This window comes from Symphalangus syndactylus, chromosome 20 (genome assembly GCF_028878055.3).
Source record: "Symphalangus syndactylus isolate Jambi chromosome 20, NHGRI_mSymSyn1-v2.1_pri, whole genome shotgun sequence".
NCBI lineage: Eukaryota > Metazoa > Chordata > Mammalia > Primates > Hylobatidae > Symphalangus > Symphalangus syndactylus.
The window spans coordinates 23,439,693-23,457,821 of NC_072442.2; the positions used below are offsets into that span (position 1 = coordinate 23,439,693).

Sequence of the window (18,129 nt, forward strand, 5' to 3'; positions counted from 1 at the left end):
GTATATGAACAGGTAGTTGTAGCATTTAGCCGAAAGTGCTAGGACTCCTAGTAGAAAAAGAAATGAAAGCTCAGAACCCCACAAGGGGAAGAAGTGACCTTCCACCAGAGGGTTGGGGAAGGCTTCATGGAAGGGATGGAACTTTAGTAGTGTCTGGATAACTGCCCAGGATTTAGGCATCTATAGATGAGTGCCCAACTGAGGCAGAGTTCTGGGTGTGACATTGTGGGCTCAGAGGAAAGAGGGGGTGCTTCAGTGGAGCTGCAGAGCGGTGGGGGCAAATATGGATGATAAGGCTAAATTGGGACCAAACCAGGACAGGCTTTGAATTCCCTCCAAAGGGGTTAGAGTTGATATGTTTGATGCTGGAGAAAAATGGAGGACAGAAGCCAAGTGTGACCACGCCTTTGGAATTCTGTCCTTTCTAAGTGTCTGTAGACTTAGATCTTTTAATACACATGAGCTCTGTTTCCTTCCCACCCCAATGATGGCTAGTGCCAGTCTTGAGGGAGGAGAAGCAGAGGCAAGATCAGGGGCCGTGGTAGGTTTCAGCGGAGTTTTGGCATCCACGTATCTTCCCCTATTGCTACCAATTCCAAATAAAGGTATCTCTGCCACTTGTCTCATTAGAAACCTACATCACAGGCAATGCCTCCTTCTCACCCCACCCTCTGCCTCCCAGCTCTCGGTGATACCCCAAATTGCATTCCGTCACTCACTTCTTAGGGGAACCCCTTCCATACTCGTGATTCCATTTCTGAAAGCCGACTTCTGTGAGTTGCAGAGAGTGAGAAAGGGAAATGGAAACTGCTGAATCAGTCAGTGTTCTGATAAAGGGACATCTTCTAGCTCTATGATTACAGCACAGTGTGTTATAATTAGTTATCTATGTAATTTGCTCTTCAAAAATCTAGCCCATGTCCTGTTGATTTTATTTCAGTTTCTTTTTCTCAAGAAAGTTATAGTTTAATAAAGGCAATGTGGGAGTTTGAAAACAAATTTTTATTTCGTGCTAATGATAGATTAGCAGCTACACAAATTTTAGTTCACAATAAGTAATATTTATCGAGTGATCACCATGTGCCAATTTCCATAATAGGGATTTACATGTTTGAACTGTTACTCTTCAAAACAACCCTATGATTTAGTTACCATTATACTTTCTCAGTTGAACAGGTGAAGAAACCAAAGTAAATAGAGGTTAAGCAATTTTCCGAAGGCCATAAAGCTGATGACTAGGAGAGCAGGGATTCAAATCCAGGTAGTCTGACTCTAGGTACCACATGCTTCATGTTCTGTACCACAACTTATTATATTTGATCCTCACAACACTCCTATAATGGTAGATTTTTTAGAGTGTCTTCTCAGATCGTAAACCAACTTCAGACCATGTCTTGTGGTTGATTTAAACCAAATCCTAGCACATGATGATTATAACATGATGAACCTCCTGACCTAGTCTCTATCTCTTATTATTGTGTTATTTATAATAAAGATGATTTATTGAATATATAATTCTATCTCAGTGTTTATATATTTGTAAGACTTTCTCTATCAATCCCCAAACCAGGAAATAGCCCTTTGCCATGTGTTTTGCTTGGATTGAAATACAGTTTCATCTATAGCATGTGCTTAATTTATATACGTTGAATGAATAATGTAAGGGAGATATAGGACAGGGTTGAGTTGGGAGGGTCTTAGACATTTCCTAGGTGGTAAATTGATGTTCCCAGTTGAAATGATGTACCCACAGTCATATGGATGGAATTGGTCAGTTTTATATTCCACTATCTGTGTTAGTTACCAGTGTATCTCCAGTGATAACCACAATGCCTGACATATAGTGAAGCATAATAGCTATTTGATGAATAAATAAATCACTGATTTGGCTAACAATATGTGTTATTCCTGAACTCTCACTATGGAGTTGAAATACTAATGGGAAAGGTAGGATAAGTAAGGCCATGGTGAGTGGGAACGGGGAGAGGATCAGGAAAAATAACTAATGGGTACTAGGCTTAATACCTGGGTGATGAAATCACTTGTACACCAAGCCCCCATGACACAAGTTTACTTATGTAACAAACCTGCACATGCATCCCTGAACTTAAAATAAAACACACACACACACACACACGCACACACACACACACAGAGAATCAAGAGAGAGAGTCAAAAGTGTGATGGGTCTCCAGAGCCAAGGAAGAATCTTTAAATAAAATGAGAATTGAAGTGGGGCATGGTGGGTCACACCTGCAATCCCAGCACTTTTGAAGGCCGAGGTGGGCGGATCACCTGAGGCCAGGAGTTTGAGACCAGCCTGGCCAACATGGTGAAACCCATCTTTACTAAAAATACAAAAAATTAGCCAGGCGTGTTGGCACATGTTTGTAGTCCCAGGTACTTGGGAAGCTGAGGCCAGGGAATCACCTGAACCTGGGAGGTTGCAGTGAGCCAAGATCGCACCACTGCGACCAGCCTGGGTGACAGAGTGAGACTCCATCTCAAAAAAAAAAAAAAAAAAAAAAAAAAATTGAGTGTCTTGATAAAGATGCAATTTGAAAGAGAAATATAAACTTATATAAAGAAGTTTTCAGTAACTTGGATCTAAAAGGTTATGATTTGCTTTAAAAAGAAAGGAAGGAAGGAAAGAAAGAAAGAGAAAGAAAGGAGAAAGAGAGAACAAAAGAAGAAAGAGAGAGAAAGAAAGAAGAGAGAAAGAAAAAAGAAAGAAAGCAAGAGAAAGAAGAGAAGAAGAAAGAAAGAGAGAGAAAAAGAAAGAAAGAAAGAAAGACCCTGGTGTCACAGTCTTGATCTTTGGGAAACTGACCATCCAAGATTCCTTAGGTGGTGGTGACAGAAAGTAGCCAGCAGTCAACACCATGGACCCTTCAGCATGGAGGGACCTGATTTGTGTCCCAGCGCTCTGGCTCATTTCAGCTTCTGTGAGGCCCCAACTCAGTCCAGCAGAGGGTCCCAGTCCGCAGTGCAGGGAATCCTGGCTGGGCAGTTTGTCCTCTGCGGCGTCTTTGCCTTGTGCTGCTCGGCTTGCCTCCCCACTGTGTGCTGCTGCCCGTGCTCCCCAGCGTGGGGCATTGCTTTCCTTCCAGATTCTGGCCCCCAGGGCCCACTTCCCCAAGTGTCGCCCTCTGCTATCTCCTTTGGCAGCAGGAGCCCCAGGGATGAGTTCACTGATGATGACATCCTGTTTGGCCCAGCTTTGGCCTCCTTTTCTCATATGTGGTCTGTGTGGTCAGGTTGCAGCAGGTGTGGGCCCCACCTTTCATGCAGGCAGAAGCAGCAGCCTGGAGTCCCCTGTCTAGGATCTTAGACAGACAATGTCTCATTGACACAGCCCCTTCTTTCTGCAGCCAGCCCCTTGTTTCCTGTCCTGAGTCCTTGTTATTTTCTCTGGCCATTTCTTGCGTGTGTGCAGTAGGTCAGGGCATATGTCTTGGTACTGGATCTGATCCCTCTCCCGGTCCCTTGCCCCTTCTTCCATATTCTCTATGCAATAAAAAGTGCCTCTTCCTATCAATATTCCAAGCTGGAAAGCTGAGAGTCACCCTTGTCTCCTCTTTCTCTGTCATTTCCTACAGCTATTCAATCACCAACTCTAGTCTACATTCAATTTTAAATGCATCTGCCTCTCACCATTCCCACTGCCTCTGTCTTAGGTCAAGTGTTCTTATGGTTTCTCACCATGACAACTAGAAGAGGGTCTTAGCAACTCCCTTCCCTCCCTCCCTCCCTCCTTTCCCTTCCTTCCTTCCTTCCTTCCTTCCTTCCTTCCTTCCTTCTTCCTTTTTTCTTTCTTTCTTTCTTTCTTTCTTTCTTTCTTTCTTTCTTTCTTTCTTTCTTTCTTTCTTTTTCTTTCTTTTTCTTTCTTTCTTTCTTCTTTCTTTCTTCCTTCCTTCCTTCCTTCCTTCCTTCCTTCCTTCCTTCCTTCCTTCTTTCTTTCTTTCTTTCCTTCTTTCTTTCTTTTCTTTCTTTCTTCTTCCAAGACAAAGTCTCATTCTGTGGTCCAGGCTGGAGTGCAGTGACTCGATCTTAGCTCACTGCAACCTTGGCCTCCCAGGCTCAAGCAATTCTTGTGCCTCAGCCTTCCTAGTAGCTGTGATTACAGGCATGTGCCACCATGCCCTGCTATTTTTTTTGTACTTCTCGTGGAAATGGGGTTTCACCATGTTGGCCAGGCTGGTCTTGATCTCCTGGCCTCAAGTGATCTGCCTGCTTCGGCCTCCCAAAGTGCTGGGATTGATTACAGGAGTGAGTCACCAGGCCTGGCCTAGTTTTGTATCTTTTTAATCTATCCCACCACACAGCATCCAATATAATTTTGCTAAAGATCAAATCAGTCTCTGTTTCTCTCCTTTTAAAATCTTGCAAACATTCTACATTGCTTCTGGCGTGAAATGGAAACTTCTCTGTAACCTAACCCCTGTCTACCTCTTTGGCCTTGTGGCTTGCCAAGTTGGGACTTCTGAAAACCAAGACTCAGCCTATTTGCACTACCTGTGGTTCCTTAAATGTGCAGCTCTCTTACCTGCTTTTAATGAAGGAGGTGTTGACTTGGTAGAACACAGTTTCCCCTTCTTGTAAGCCACAAGGCAGAGTGTAATACTACAAAAGTGGGCACATCCCAAGACAGCTGCAGGGATTAATATTTAGAACAATTAAGGAAAAACACTATGTCATTCCCCAAATTTTCTTTACTTTTTGTTTTTCTTTTTTTTGGATGGAGTCTCACTGTGTCACCCAGGCTGCAGTGCAGTGGCGTGATCTTGGTTCACTGCAACCTCTGATCCCACCTACCCCTCTCCCCGGGTTCAAGTGATTCTCCCACCTCAGCCTCCTGAGTAGCTGGGATTACAGGCGTGCACCACCACGCCTGGCTAATTTTTATATTTTTAGTAGAGACAGGGTTTCACCATGTTGGCCAGGCTGGTCTTGAACTCCTGACCTCAAGTGATCCGCCTGCCTTGGCCTCCCAAAGTGCTAGGATTATAGGTGTGAGCCACCAAGCCTGGCCTGTAATTCCCCACATTTTCTAAGGAAAAGAGGAAATCCATGGATCTTGCTGTTCAAAGACATGCAAAATGCAAAACAGAAAAGATATTTTACATTAGAATAACAGAAACTTTGGCTGTTATGCTTTGAACATAAATTTATAATACAGCACACTTCCCTTTTGTGACTTATTCATGCTCTAGAGCCAGACTTTTGGCTTCAGCTTCAAATCTGTTATATGTCAGCTGTGTGTTTTTCCCTAGGTTATGTACCTCTCTGTGCTTCAGTTTCTTCATGTGTGAAAGGGGATAGTTACAGCACTTACCTCAGAGGGCCACTGTGAGGATTAAATGCATTAATATCTACGAAAGGCAGAGAACATTACTGGTTCATAATAAGTGCTGTGTTAAGTGCTATCTACTATTATTACTATTTTATTATTATTGCAATATTTCAATATATCCATTTTACATCAGAAACAAGCGCAGGTCTCTTTTTCTTTGCCTGGATACCCCTGTGCCTGTCTTTGCCTGGCTAATGTCAGTTCAACCTATAATACAGAAAAGTCAGAGCAACATAAATGGACTGATGTGAATAGCAGAATGATTAAATACAACTTTTGGTATATCTATGCAATAAAATATCGTGTATATTCATGCCATTTTTGAGTAATATTTAAGTTTGTAATGACACAGAAGAAGATTAAGTAACAATAATAAGAAACACTAGTTCATAAAAGACTATTAAGTAGCAATAATAAAATATAAAACTAGGTACAGAATGATAGGGCAATTTTAATTTCCTTATTTATGCCTCCCTATATTTTCTCAATTTTGTACAATGACCATGTATATTTTCTATAAAAGAAAACCAGACTAATATAATTTTTTTTTTTTTTTGAGACAGAGTCTCACTCTGTCACCCAGGCTGGAGTGCAGTGGCGTGATCTCGGCTCACTACAATCTCCACCTCCCAGATTCAAGAGATTCTCATGCTTCACCCTCCTGAGTAGCTGGGACTACAGGCGTGTGCCACCATGCCAAACTAAGTTTTTGTATTTTTAGTAGAGATGGGGTTTCACTATGTTGGCCAGGCTGTTCTCAAACTCCTGACCTCAGATGATCTACCCACCTCGGCCTCCCAAAGTGCTGAGATTATAGGCATGAGCCACCATGCCTGGCCTATAAATATTTTTTCAAAAAAAAAAAAAATTCAGATCTCACATTTTTTGGAAGCCTTCCTTAACGCTACACTACCACCATCTAAAGTGCATACCCTCACCCTCGGACGAAATGCCTGTCACACAGTAGGTACTCAATAAAGCTTTACTGAATTACGTTCATCTCTTGCTGGAATATTCCCTATGACCTGCATGGAAAGAGGCCAGAAACAATTTGAAGGAAGATGCTTCACAAGGAATACTGAAAGTTTTCTTGACCTCACGAATGCTGGTGAGGCTTTACCCCCTCTCAGGAATTTAGCATCGCCTGAAGTTCCTGACCTCTGCCTTTCACAAGCAAGAGCAGGTTGTGGCAGGCGACGAAGGTCCATTTCCTTGGTAAGAAGAGTGGGGCTGTCCAGCTCCATAGTCAGAGTGTGGCAGTCACTGATGAGCTGCTCTAACCAGCCCATTGTCCTACAGATTTCGTCCTGAAGAATTCTGCACTCTGGATAATTGTGTACTTGTTTCTTCAATTCACAATCCAGCTTCTGCTCCCATTTCCTCTAAAGTGACTTGGACGCCATATTGGCAAAACCACGGGATTTGCCTCTTCTTGGTTTATTGTCTTGGCAAAATGACCCTATGTTCTAGCTCCCCTTGGCTTTCCAGTCTCCACATTTGCCCTCCAGGGGTTCTCTAGTTCTATGCATCCCACCTCATAGAGGCTACCTCTTGGACCCAACACCCAGTGGTCTCCTGGGTGGGGGGTAAGTTAATATTGCTGAACAAAATGATACAAGTCCTTTTTACTCTCAGTGTGGACTTCCACTGGTGCAGACACAGTATTGTTGTTAGGATCTTCATGAAGATCTCTCAAAACCTTTTACCCCCATGAGCCAAAGATCAGATCAGGGCGAGGAAACAAAAGTCAACAAACTCATTGTATGGCTCAGTGATGACTAATCACCCATTTTATCAATCGTTATTCTCCTGAAGCCCCAGAGCAGGCATCCTCCTAACCCCTCCACCCTGCTCATTCAGACAGCTGCTCTAGTGGGGATTGAGACTTCACTTGAAACTACTCATCTACAGCTGATAGACAGCCTTCTCCATCCTTCAGCCTTCCTGACACTTTGTTTCTTCCTCTGACACGACACTTAGCTTATTCCACCTCGTGGGATAGTTATTTCTGTCACTGTCAGTGCCATCACTAGACACGCAACTCTTCGAAGGCAGGGATAGGGCTTCGTTCAGCTCTGCCTGCCCTGACAAATAGCAGATAGTTAGTACATCGGGTTGAATAAAAATGTCATAGATAACGAAGTCTGTGTGAATCCAGAGAACATGAGACACATTCTGCTTCCTTTAAAGTAAGGTCCTTGATGCATGAAGATGAAACTGCACTAACTAGGAAAGGCCAGGAGAGGTACAAACACATCTGCTCTCAGGGAACATGGAACATTACAGCTGGGGGCGAGGGTCTTGGAGAAGATCAGAACATTTGAAGCAAGAGCTGTACAAAGAAAAGGAGGAGAGAACGGATGAGAGAAGTGCAGCTTGTGTGTGCGGGTGGGGAGTGAGGGAGAATGCTGAGATAGGATGACCTTGTACTTTATTTAATGACCCTAAAGTACCCCAGGATGCTGCTCCAACCTCTCCTATGGCTCCCAGATGCTGTAGGTCCCTTTTTTTCTTAACTTGCATTTTAGGTTCAGGGGTACATGTGCAGGTTTGTTATATAGGTAAATTGTGTGTTGTGGGAGTTTGGTGTACAGATTATTTCATCACCCAGGTAATAAGCATAGTACCCAATAGGTGGTTCTTTTTATCCTCGCCCTCCTCCCACCCTTCACCCTTAAGTAGGCCCTGGTGCCTGCTGTTCCCTTCTTTGTGTCCATGTGTACTCAAAGTTTAGCTTCCACTTACAAGTGAGAACATACAGTATTTGGTTTTCTGTTCCTGTGTTAGTTCGCTTCAGATAATGGCCTCCAGCTCCGTCCATGTTGCTGCAAAGGGAATGATGTTGTTCTTTTTTTTTTATGACTGAGAAGTATTCCATGACATATATATACACATATATATACACATATATATACATATATACACATATATACACATATATACACATATATACATATATACACATATATACATATATACACATATACACATATATACACATATATACATATATACACATATATACACATATATACATATATACACATATATATACATATATACACATATATACATATATACACATATATACATATATACACATATACACATATATACACATATACACATATATACACATATACACATATATACATATATACACATATATACATATATACACATATATACATATATAACATATATACATATATACACATATATACATATACACATATACGCATGTATACACATATATACATATATACACATATACACATATATACATATATACACATATACACATATATACACATATACACATATATACATATATACACATATATACATATATACACATATATACGTATATATACACATATATATACGTATATATATATACACATATATATACGTATATATATACACATATATATATATACACCAAATTTTTTTTATCCAGTCTACCATCAGTGGGCATTTAGGTGGATTCCATGTCTTTGCTATTGTGAATAGTGTTGCAATGAACATCTATGTGCACATGTCTTTATGGTAGAATGATTTATATTCCTTTGGGTATATACCCAGTAATGGGATTGCTGGGTTGAATGGTAATTCTGTTTTAAGTTCTTTGAGAAATCGCCAAACTGCTTTCCACAATGGCTGAACTAATTTACATTCCCACCAGCAGTGTATAAGTGTTCCTTTTCTCCACAACCTCACCAACATCTGTTATTTTTTGACTTTTTAGAAATAGCCATCCTGACTGGTTTGAGATGGTATCTCATTGTGGTTTTAATTTGCATTTCTCTAATGATTAGTAGTGTTGAGCATTTTTGTATGTTTCTTGGCCGCGTGTATGTCTTCTTTTGAAATGTGTCTGTTTATGTTCAGTGCCCACTTTTTAATGGAATTGTTTGTTTTTTGCTTGTACGTGTGTTTAAATTCCCTATAGATTCTGGATATTAGACCTTTGTCAGATACATAGTTTGTGAATATTTTCTCCCATTCTGTAGGTTATCTCTTTACTCTGCTGATAATTTATTTTGCTGTGCAGAAGCTCTTTAGTTTAATTAGATCCCATTTGTCAGTTTTTGGTTTTGTGATTTGTTTTTGGCATCTTCATCATGAAATATCTGCCAGATCCTAGGCCCAGAATTCTATTATCTGGGTTATCTTACAGGTATCATATTTTTATAGTTTTATATTTTAGGTTTTACATTTAAGTCTTTAACCCATTGTGAGTTGATTTTTACACATGGTGTAAGGAAGGGGTCCAGTTTCAATCTTTTGCATACAGCTAGCCAGTTATCCCAGTACCATTTATTGAATGGGAAGTCCTTTCCCTGTTGCTTGTTTTTGTTAACTTTGCCAAAGATCAGATGGTTGCAGGTATGCAGCATTATTTCTGAGCTCTCTATTTTGTTCTATTGGTCTATGTGTCTGTTTTTGTACCAGTACCATGCTGTTTTGGTTACTGTAGCCCTGTAGTATAGTTTGAAGTCATGGCTCCCTCTTTTTACTCTTCTTTTTTCTTTATCAGTGAAGAGCAGGTAACAATGTGGGGTTAAAGGTGAGCAGGTGGGTTAGAGTAGTAGAGCTAAAGGCAGATAGAGATCTTGATCCAATTATCTTCATTCCCTTCATTTGTCCAAACTTGCACACTCCTGTATGCAGGGCCTTTGTAAGCTTCACCTTCTGTACAGGTGCCCAGCAACTGTCAAACCAGCCAAGGCTTAACATGAGCATGGGCATTCCCTATGGACTGGCTGGGACACACCCACGTCCTTAGATTACACATTTTGCCTGTAACATAGATAAACTCATTACTAGGTATATAATTCTGTTTTGTTTTGTTTTGCTTTGCTTTGTTTTTGAGACAGGGTCTCATTCTGTCAAACAAGCTGGAGTGCAGTGGCACAATCTCCACTCACTGCAGCCTGGACTTTTTTGGGCTAAGGTGATCTTCCCACCTCAGCCTACTGAGCAGCTGGGACTACATGTGTGTATCACCACTCCCAGCCAAATTTTTTTGTGTGTGTTTTTTTATAGAGACTGTGTTTCACCATATTGCCCAGGCTGGTCTCGAACTACTGGGCTCAAGCAATCTGTCTGCCTTGACTTCCCAAAGTGCTGGGATTACAGGTGTGAGGCCCTGTACCCAGCTCAATCCTGTTTTTATACTAGAAGAACATTCTCTATCTGGGTCTTCCAAACTTGATTCTTACTGGTTTGTTTGTCCTATTCTTTTGTTGGTCCACGAAAATATCCTGAAATCTTTATTTCTTCTCCGTTCCCTCCTTGTCCCAGGACAGACTAGCCCTATCCCTTTCCTGAATTAAGTCTGCATATAATCAGTCTTTGAGTGTGGAATAGTTCCTAGCAGTCTATCAGTCAACAGTTTCTCTTTGTGCTCACACTCTATGTTTATTCTGGAGACTACCGCTTGGAAAGAAAATGGACTTTGGAGTCAGATGAAACTTGATTCAAATCTTGGCAGTGCCATTCATCAGCTGTGTGGCATTGAGCGCATCAGTGGACCGCTCTCTGATCTTCAATTGCCTTATCTGTAAAATGAGATTAGACACCCCTGCTCAAGATTAGGGTAGGATTATATATAATATGTGTAACACTGCTTTCCCAGTGCCTGGTACATGGTAATTGTCCAATAAGAAGTTACAAATGTTCCTGAGCCACCCTACTGGGTCCCTCTGCACATCCAATGCTGGACTCTTCGTGCCCAAGGAAACATATAGGGCACAAAAGTCAGTGGCACTCAGCTCAGCAGAAGAAGGCACAGGAAAGGGATGGGAGAGTCCTGGCTCCCGCTTTGTCCTTGGGGCCAGGCTTGTGGCCAGCCTGGAAAGACTGACATGAACCCTCCAGCATCTGGGGGTGACAACCACCAAGAGCAGCACAGTTCTTGTCTACAAGCCACATGTGGCAGGTGTGAACATTTCATCTTTTCCTGTGGGGTTTGCAACTCTCTCCCCAGTCTCGGTCACTGCCTTTGGTTGTGCCACTTCCCTTTTCTTCTCGCCTGCACCTCCCTCATCTTTCCTCTATGATGACCGCCCTGGGGAAGAGAAGCTGAGAGGAACTCCTCACTCAGCTAGCTTCAGGGGCCATGACATCATCTCTACCATGGAAATTCCACTCACTTCCCTGAGCCCCCACATTCGTCCTAGGCCTCACAGTCCCTATAAAGAGAGATTCCCAACTCAGTAGCAGCACGGGACACAGCTGGGTTCTGAAGCTTCTGAGTTCTGCAGCCTCACCTCTGAGAAAACCTCTTTTCCACCAACACCATGAAGCTCTGTGTGACTGTCCTGTCTCTCCTCGTGCTAGTAGCTGCCTTCTGCTCTCCAGCGCTCTCAGCACCAAGTAAGTCTACTTTTAGAGCTGCCATCTCTAGAGTCAAGGTGTAGGCAGAGTCCTTTTTTCTAGTCATGGCTGGTCAAACAGTGGGATCTGGGGATGGGACAAAAAGCAGCTAGGAAGATTGCCACGTAGTCTGCTACTAAATGTAGAGTCTAGTAGATATTCAATAACACTCAAGTTCCTATTTTCTTAAGAATTAGCAACCAGCAGAGGAAAAGGATGGGCTGGAAGTCAGACTGCTGAATTGGCTCTGCCTCTAATTACTTGTTCAAGCAAGCCCCTGTCTCTCTCTGTACCTTGGTTTCCCCATCTGTCACATGAAGGGAGTGCGATGTGTTCTGAGACTGAATCCAGTTCCAATCTTCTAGATTTCTTTCTTGTTCTTCTCTGAAGATCCACTATTCAGAATAAGACTCCTGCTCAGGTTAGGTGGGAATGGATGCAAGGGACCATATTTGGGGTTCTGGTAGCTCCACAGGGATGCTCAATGAAGACGCAAAATTAGAAGTCAAAATAAACAGCTCCCATGGGCAGTGTTGATCTCACCCTGGCCTTTCCTTTCAGTGGGCTCAGACCCTCCCACCGCCTGCTGCTTTTCTTACACCGTGAGGAAGCTGCCTCGCAACTTTGTGGTCGATTACTACGAGACCAGCAGCCTCTGCTCCCAGCCAGCTGTGGTGTGAGTATCAACCCCTGGGCTGCCCTGGGAGGCAGGGTGAGGGCTGGATTTTAAAAGGGGGCCTGTTTTGGGGAGGGGGTGATTGAGCGCTGGGGAGGCAGCTCTCAGGGCTGAAGCCTTCCCTGAGAGCAGTGAGGACACAGGTCATGAACTCACTTTTCAAGTGCTGAAGGCGGCTGAGTGGCAGCCGAGAGAGAAGGGGATTCCTGGGGAGGAAGTGATCCAGAGGACAGTGAAGTGGGGGAAGGCAGACAGGTCCCATGAGATATGGACCGATTCCTTAAACTGTGCTAGAAAGACATGTGGAAAAGTCACTGCCAGGCTGGCAGGGAATGGGGAGATCTATTCATATTGATCACAATGCCCGTTGGTTCCTAATCTGGGCAACCCCTGGGGCCCACAGCGAAATCCAGTGGGTGGAAGTTACAGGGAGTCTGCTTCCAGTGCTGCTCCAGGAAGGATCCCATCCACCAGAGCTGCCCCACATGGACCACGGTCAGGCAGAGGAAGATGCCGACCACAGGCAAGGGATAAAGCCAGATGACCTCAAAGGTCCCATGGGATTCTAATCTATCTGCTCCTTTTTCTACAGATTCCAAACCAAAAGAGGCAAGCAAGTGTGCGCTGACCCCAGTGAGACGTGGGTCCAGGAGTATGTGAATGACCTGGAACTGAACTGAGCCGCTCAGAGGCAGGAAGTCTTCAGGGAAGGTCACCTGAGCCTGGACGCTTCTCCATGAGACACATCTCCTCCATACTCAGGACTCCTCTCCACAGTTCCTGTCCCTTCTCTTAATTTAATCTTTTTTATGTGCCGTGTTATTGTATTAGGTGTTATTTCCATTATTTATATTACTTTAGCCAAAGGATAATTGTCCCCTAAGGGGATGGTCCACTGTCACTGTTTCTCTGCTGTTACAAATACATGGATAACACATTTGATTCCATGTGTTTTCATAATAAAACCTTAAAATAAAATGCAGACAGTTTCTTTGTTATTTTAATTTGATCTGGGGGTAAAAGGAATGGCCTGGTACTATTGGACGGGGGGCAAGCTACAGTTTCCAAAAGCAGTAAGAATGAGCAATTGCTGAGTCCTTAATATGAGCTCTGGGCTGAACGCTCTCAATACATGATCTCACTGCATACTTTCAACAAGGGTTTTAACACCCTTATGAAGTAGGGACTATTGCCCCCAGTTTCACAGTTAAGGAAACAGAGGCACAGAGAGGTGAAGTGACTTGCTGAGGCTTGTAAGTCTGCTTGGGGAGTGTCATGAAAGAATGCCCCCCAAAAGGAGGTTATCATTTCAACATCTTGAGGGGAAGTTGTAAACAGGGGAAGCAGCACAGCAAAGGGGGAAGAAGAGTGAGAAGAGTGACTTCATCATCTTATTATCAGCATAACATTGGGAAAGTCATCTTGCCTTATTAGACCTCAGTGTTCACACATGTGAAATGGAGATAATATTAACCGCTTCGAAGGGCTGTTACGAGGTGATGTGTAAAGCACCCATCATAGGACCAGGCACCTGGAAGTTTCTCTCCTTCCCTCTCTGAGCTTCAGCCTTTTCAATTAAAATGGACCTAGCAATTATCAGGATCATCATGAGGATTAGATTAGTTAGCTGACAGATCAGCACTCTAAATCCCAAGCTACTGTGAAGTGTTGTCATGAGGACAGTAGGATGGAGGTTTTGTTTGGAAGTGTTGCAGGAGTAACCTAAAGCCACTTCTACTTAATTATCCTTCAATCAGAACTGCTTATTCCATGGGTCAGACACAACACGGCTCTGAAATAGAATTACATGCACAATAAAGCCTGATCCATGGGACACAGACTCGTAGTCTACTAAAGCTGAAAGGAAACTTTAGACCATCTGGTCCAACCCTCTCATTTCATGGAAACTGAAGGAGAAGGCCTGGGAAGTAACTTTCCATGTGCCACTCAGCGAGTGCATAGCAAAGCAGGACCCCTGGCCAGTGCCAGCTCCCAAGCTCAGGCCCTTTCCTGCACACATTCCCTAGTGACACTCCTCTGTGGTCCTCAAAAGGGAGACCGGTTGAGTAAGGACAAGGCAGAGACTACCTTGAAAATCATTTGAGTGTTCTCAGTCCTGTGCAAAAGCAGAACTGGAGCCCTGCACTTCTCTGGGGTCAACAGACACAATTCCTTTCCTTGTCCTGCCCTTGGTCACCCCCATCATTCCAGAGCCCCAGTGGAAACCTCCTTCAGATTCTGCGGGGACTGAGAGAAGGAGGTTGGGGGCAGAGCTGATCCAAAACAGGTGTGGGAAGAGGCTAGCAGCAAAGAATGTGCCTGGCCATTGTTTCTGCTTTCATTTGCCTAGATCTGAGCTATCTAATATGTTAGCCACTGGCCAAAGCGGCTATTTACATTTTCATTACATTTAAATAAAATGAAATAAAATTTAAAATTCAGTTCCTGAGTCACACTAGTCACATTTCAAGTGCTCAGTAGCCCCATGTGGCTAGTTCTCATGTTAGACAGCACAGATGATGGACTTTCTGTCCACCATTGCAGAAAGTTCCGTTGGAGAGCAGTCTCCTAGAATGTTCTCATAGCCTAAAGAGAGTGAAGGGAGGGCAGTTGTGATGGCCTGTAAGATTAGAGTGTGGATTTGGAGAAAGATATGCAATTCTATTCTGAGGGGACGGGATGGGAGAGAGAATGGATGACCCCAGGCCAGAGACAAGGTATAGATCACTATGGTAGCTGAATAATGGCCTCCAAGGCGTCCATATCCTATTCCTCAGAACCTGTGAATGTCACTTTTATAGCAAAATGGACTTTGGAGATATGATCAAGTTAAGAATCTTGAGATGAGTGATTACCTTGAATTATCTGGTCAGGCCCTAAACATAGTTGTGAGTGTCCTTATAAGAGGGAGGAAGAGAAAAATTTGCTAATAGAGGAGAAGGTAGCGATGTGACAGCAGAAGCAAGATGCTATGCTGCTGGCTTGGAAGATGGAGGAAGAGGCCAGGAGCCAAGAGGTGTTAGGATGCAGCTCTAGAAGCTGGAAAAGGCATGGAAATCGTTCCTCCCCTAGAGCCTCCAAAGGGAGTGCGGCCCAGTGAATCTAATTCCAGACTTCACACCTCCAGAACTTTTAGAGAATAAACATGTTGTTATAAGACGCTAAATGTGTGGTAACTTTTTACAGCAGCAGTAGGAACAAATACAACCACCAACTGACACGTCACCGATAGCGACCCCCAATAGCTCAGTGTGGCAGGAAAGGGAGCATTCTAGAGGGTGAGCCAAACCTCCCTGCAGGAGGAACCCAGGGTGAGAGGGACACACCTCAAGGAGATGAACTATAATGAGGAGAGGCATCCCAAGAGGAGACCAGCTTCAGCAACTGAGTTCCGGGGCTGAGGCTTGACCCAGGGTCCAAGACCCTTAGGAAGCATGCCTCTTCTTGAGACATCTAGGGTGCTCTGAGGGGTCCTGGATTCCTGTCTGGGAAAGAGTCCATCCTCTCATCTGTCAGATGCAGCCCAGAGCGGAGCCGTGACCCGTCTCTGGTTCATTGTTGAGTAGGCAGGGTTAGGGCCAGAATCCGGGTCTCCTCCCTCACGATGGAGTCCCTTCCCCAATCCTCCCTGCCCCTCCGCTAATGGAAACGGAGGAACTCAGCTCCACAGAGGCAGGGCCACCAGGGCAGGAGGCCTGGGCAGCCTCATGAAGAAATGCTTCACCAGGAATTACAAACGGCAGCATGGAATCCTCGAAGTGGGGCAATGTGGGACTTCACCTGTTGCACAATATGAGACTGTTTTTTCCTTTCTCTTCTTTTCATACAACTTCCTTTTCCCACCCTGGGCCCAGAGAGCTGGAATCTGCTTACTTGACGTTCCAGTTGAGGTTTCTCCAGGTCTCTGGGTGGGGGCAAAAGCCAGAACAGACAAAGCAGGACACTCGAAAGGAACTATGGATTATGGAGCAACTTCTAGAGATCCAGCTTGTTTTCCTACTCCTTGCAGTGCCCACCACCCCCAGCTCACTCTCCAGATGGGAGTCCATTTTCTTATGTACATGTTCCTTTAGGACATGTTCACGCAAACATGTCTTTATCCCCCTATCCCACCTCAACCTGGAACCCTCCATCACGCTCCCATTGACACAGGCATTTTCCTCCAAGGAGGCCAGGAGCGGAGCAAGCAGAGGCAGGCATCAAGGGAGCAAGATGAGCTGAGGATGGTGACATAGCCACAGCTCTTCCTCGAGGCTGAGACCAGCGACCGGGTGGCAGTCCTGTGCTGCAGTCTGCATTCAGCCTTTACAGACTTGAGGGCCTTAAGACCCTCTCTTTCCCACTTATCTCTACCTGTTCTCCCTTCTAAACTTCTTCTCCCTTGGGTTCCCACTGAGTCTAGCATACGGGAAAATGGAAGAAAAGAATTGAGAGGCAAAATCGTGACGCATTTTTCCACCTTTTAAATAGTTTCATTTTTGGATACAGCCGATGCCTCATATATGTGGGTTCCACATCTGTGGATTCAATCAACAATGGATGGAGAATATTTGGGGAAAAAAAGCACAACAGGCCAGGTTTGGTGGCTCACACCTGTAATCCCAGCACTTTGGGAGGCTAAAGTGGGAGGATCATTTGAGCTCAGGAGTTGGAGACCATTCTGGGCAAACATAACAAGACCCTGACCTTACAAAAAATATCAAAATTAGCTGGGTCAGGTGGTACATGCCTGTAGTCCCAGCTACTTGGGAGGCTGAGGCAGGAGGATCACTTGAGTCCCGGAGGCAGAAGTTACAGACAGCTGAGATGATGCGACTGCACCCCAGCCTGGGCACTAGAGCAAAATCCTGTCTCAAAAACTAAATAATAATAATAAAAAAATACAAATAAAAAACAATGCAGTATAACAATGATCTACATTTACATTTATTAATAGCACTTACATTTTAGGTATTCTAAGTAATCTGGAGATTAAAGTATATGGGAAGATATGCATAGATTATGGGCAAATAACATACTATTTTGTATCAGAGACTTGTGCGTGTGTAGATTTTGGAAGCCATGGGAATTCCTAGAAACAATCCCCTGTGGATATCAAGGGATGGTTCTATATGATAAGTGTGTAAAATATATATATTCAGAAGGAATCAGAAAATCAAAATTAATGTCTTTCAGGGAAGATGGGCTTGATGGGACTTGATGGAGGATGGTCTGGGAGACTCTCCCCTTCTATGGAAACATTCCCAACTGGGAGACCAGCACAGCTGCATGGAAATAATTTCTTCAGGCAGTGTTAGCTGCTTCTAAATCTCAGGACCCTATGTCCCTGGGCTCCTCGAGGACATGTTTGTTATTTACAGTGACTCCTGATTCATTTCCTTACGGGGTCCTCTCTTCCTTCTGCTAGGGACTTGAAGGGGAAAAGTGCCAGCATTTACCAAGCTCCTTAAAGCGCCAGGTGCTGTACTGCTATGAGTTTCGTATATAGTCTTTTTTAATCCTTGCAAAATCTCAGGTACAGTGGCATGTGCCTGTAGTCCCAGCTACATGGGAGGCTGAGGCAGGAAGATTGCTTGAGCCCAGGAGGTCTGGGCTGCGGTGCCCTATGCCAGTCAGTGTCCACACTAAGCTCGGCATTAACACTGTGATCTCCTGGTAGCAGGGGACCACCAGGTTGCCTAAAGAGGGGTGATCCGGCCCAGGTCAGAAATGGAGTAGG

At 43.9% G+C, this 18,129-nt stretch overlaps 1 protein-coding gene across 7 annotated transcripts; it reads left to right on the top strand.

The window, feature by feature from the left end:
* Nucleotides 1–11,259: 11,259 nt before the first annotated feature.
* On the top strand, nt 11,260–13,392 carry LOC129469446 (C-C motif chemokine 4). Of its 7 annotated transcripts, none has more exons than XM_055256042.2 (3): nt 11,282–11,734; nt 12,296–12,410; nt 12,834–13,392. In XM_055256042.2, the coding sequence occupies exons 1-3, from the start codon at nt 11,659–11,661 to the stop codon at nt 12,952–12,954; spliced, it is 312 nt and encodes a 103-aa protein (XP_055112017.1). In that variant the 5' UTR covers nt 11,282–11,658; the 3' UTR covers nt 12,955–13,392. The 7 variants fall into 7 exon arrangements, with proteins under 7 accessions (XP_055112023.1, XP_055112017.1, XP_055112016.1 ...); XM_055256041.2 differs by having other exon boundaries at nt 11,283–11,734; nt 12,824–13,392; XM_055256043.2 differs by having other exon boundaries at nt 11,284–11,734; nt 12,855–13,392.
* The last annotated feature ends 4,737 nt before the right edge of the window (nt 13,393–18,129 follow it).

Coding starts and splice junctions, on each gene's coding strand:
- LOC129469446 (XM_055256042.2), top strand. CDS start 11,659: ATGAAGCTCTGTGTGACTGTCCTGTCTCTCCTCGTGCTAGTAGCTGCC. Junction 11,735..12,295: donor TCCAGCGCTCTCAGCACCAA/GTAAGTCTACTT, acceptor CTTTCCTTTCAG/TGGGCTCAGACCCTCCCACC. Junction 12,411..12,833: donor TGCTCCCAGCCAGCTGTGGT/GTGAGTATCAAC, acceptor AGTGGGTGGAAG/TTACAGGGAGTCTGCTTCCA.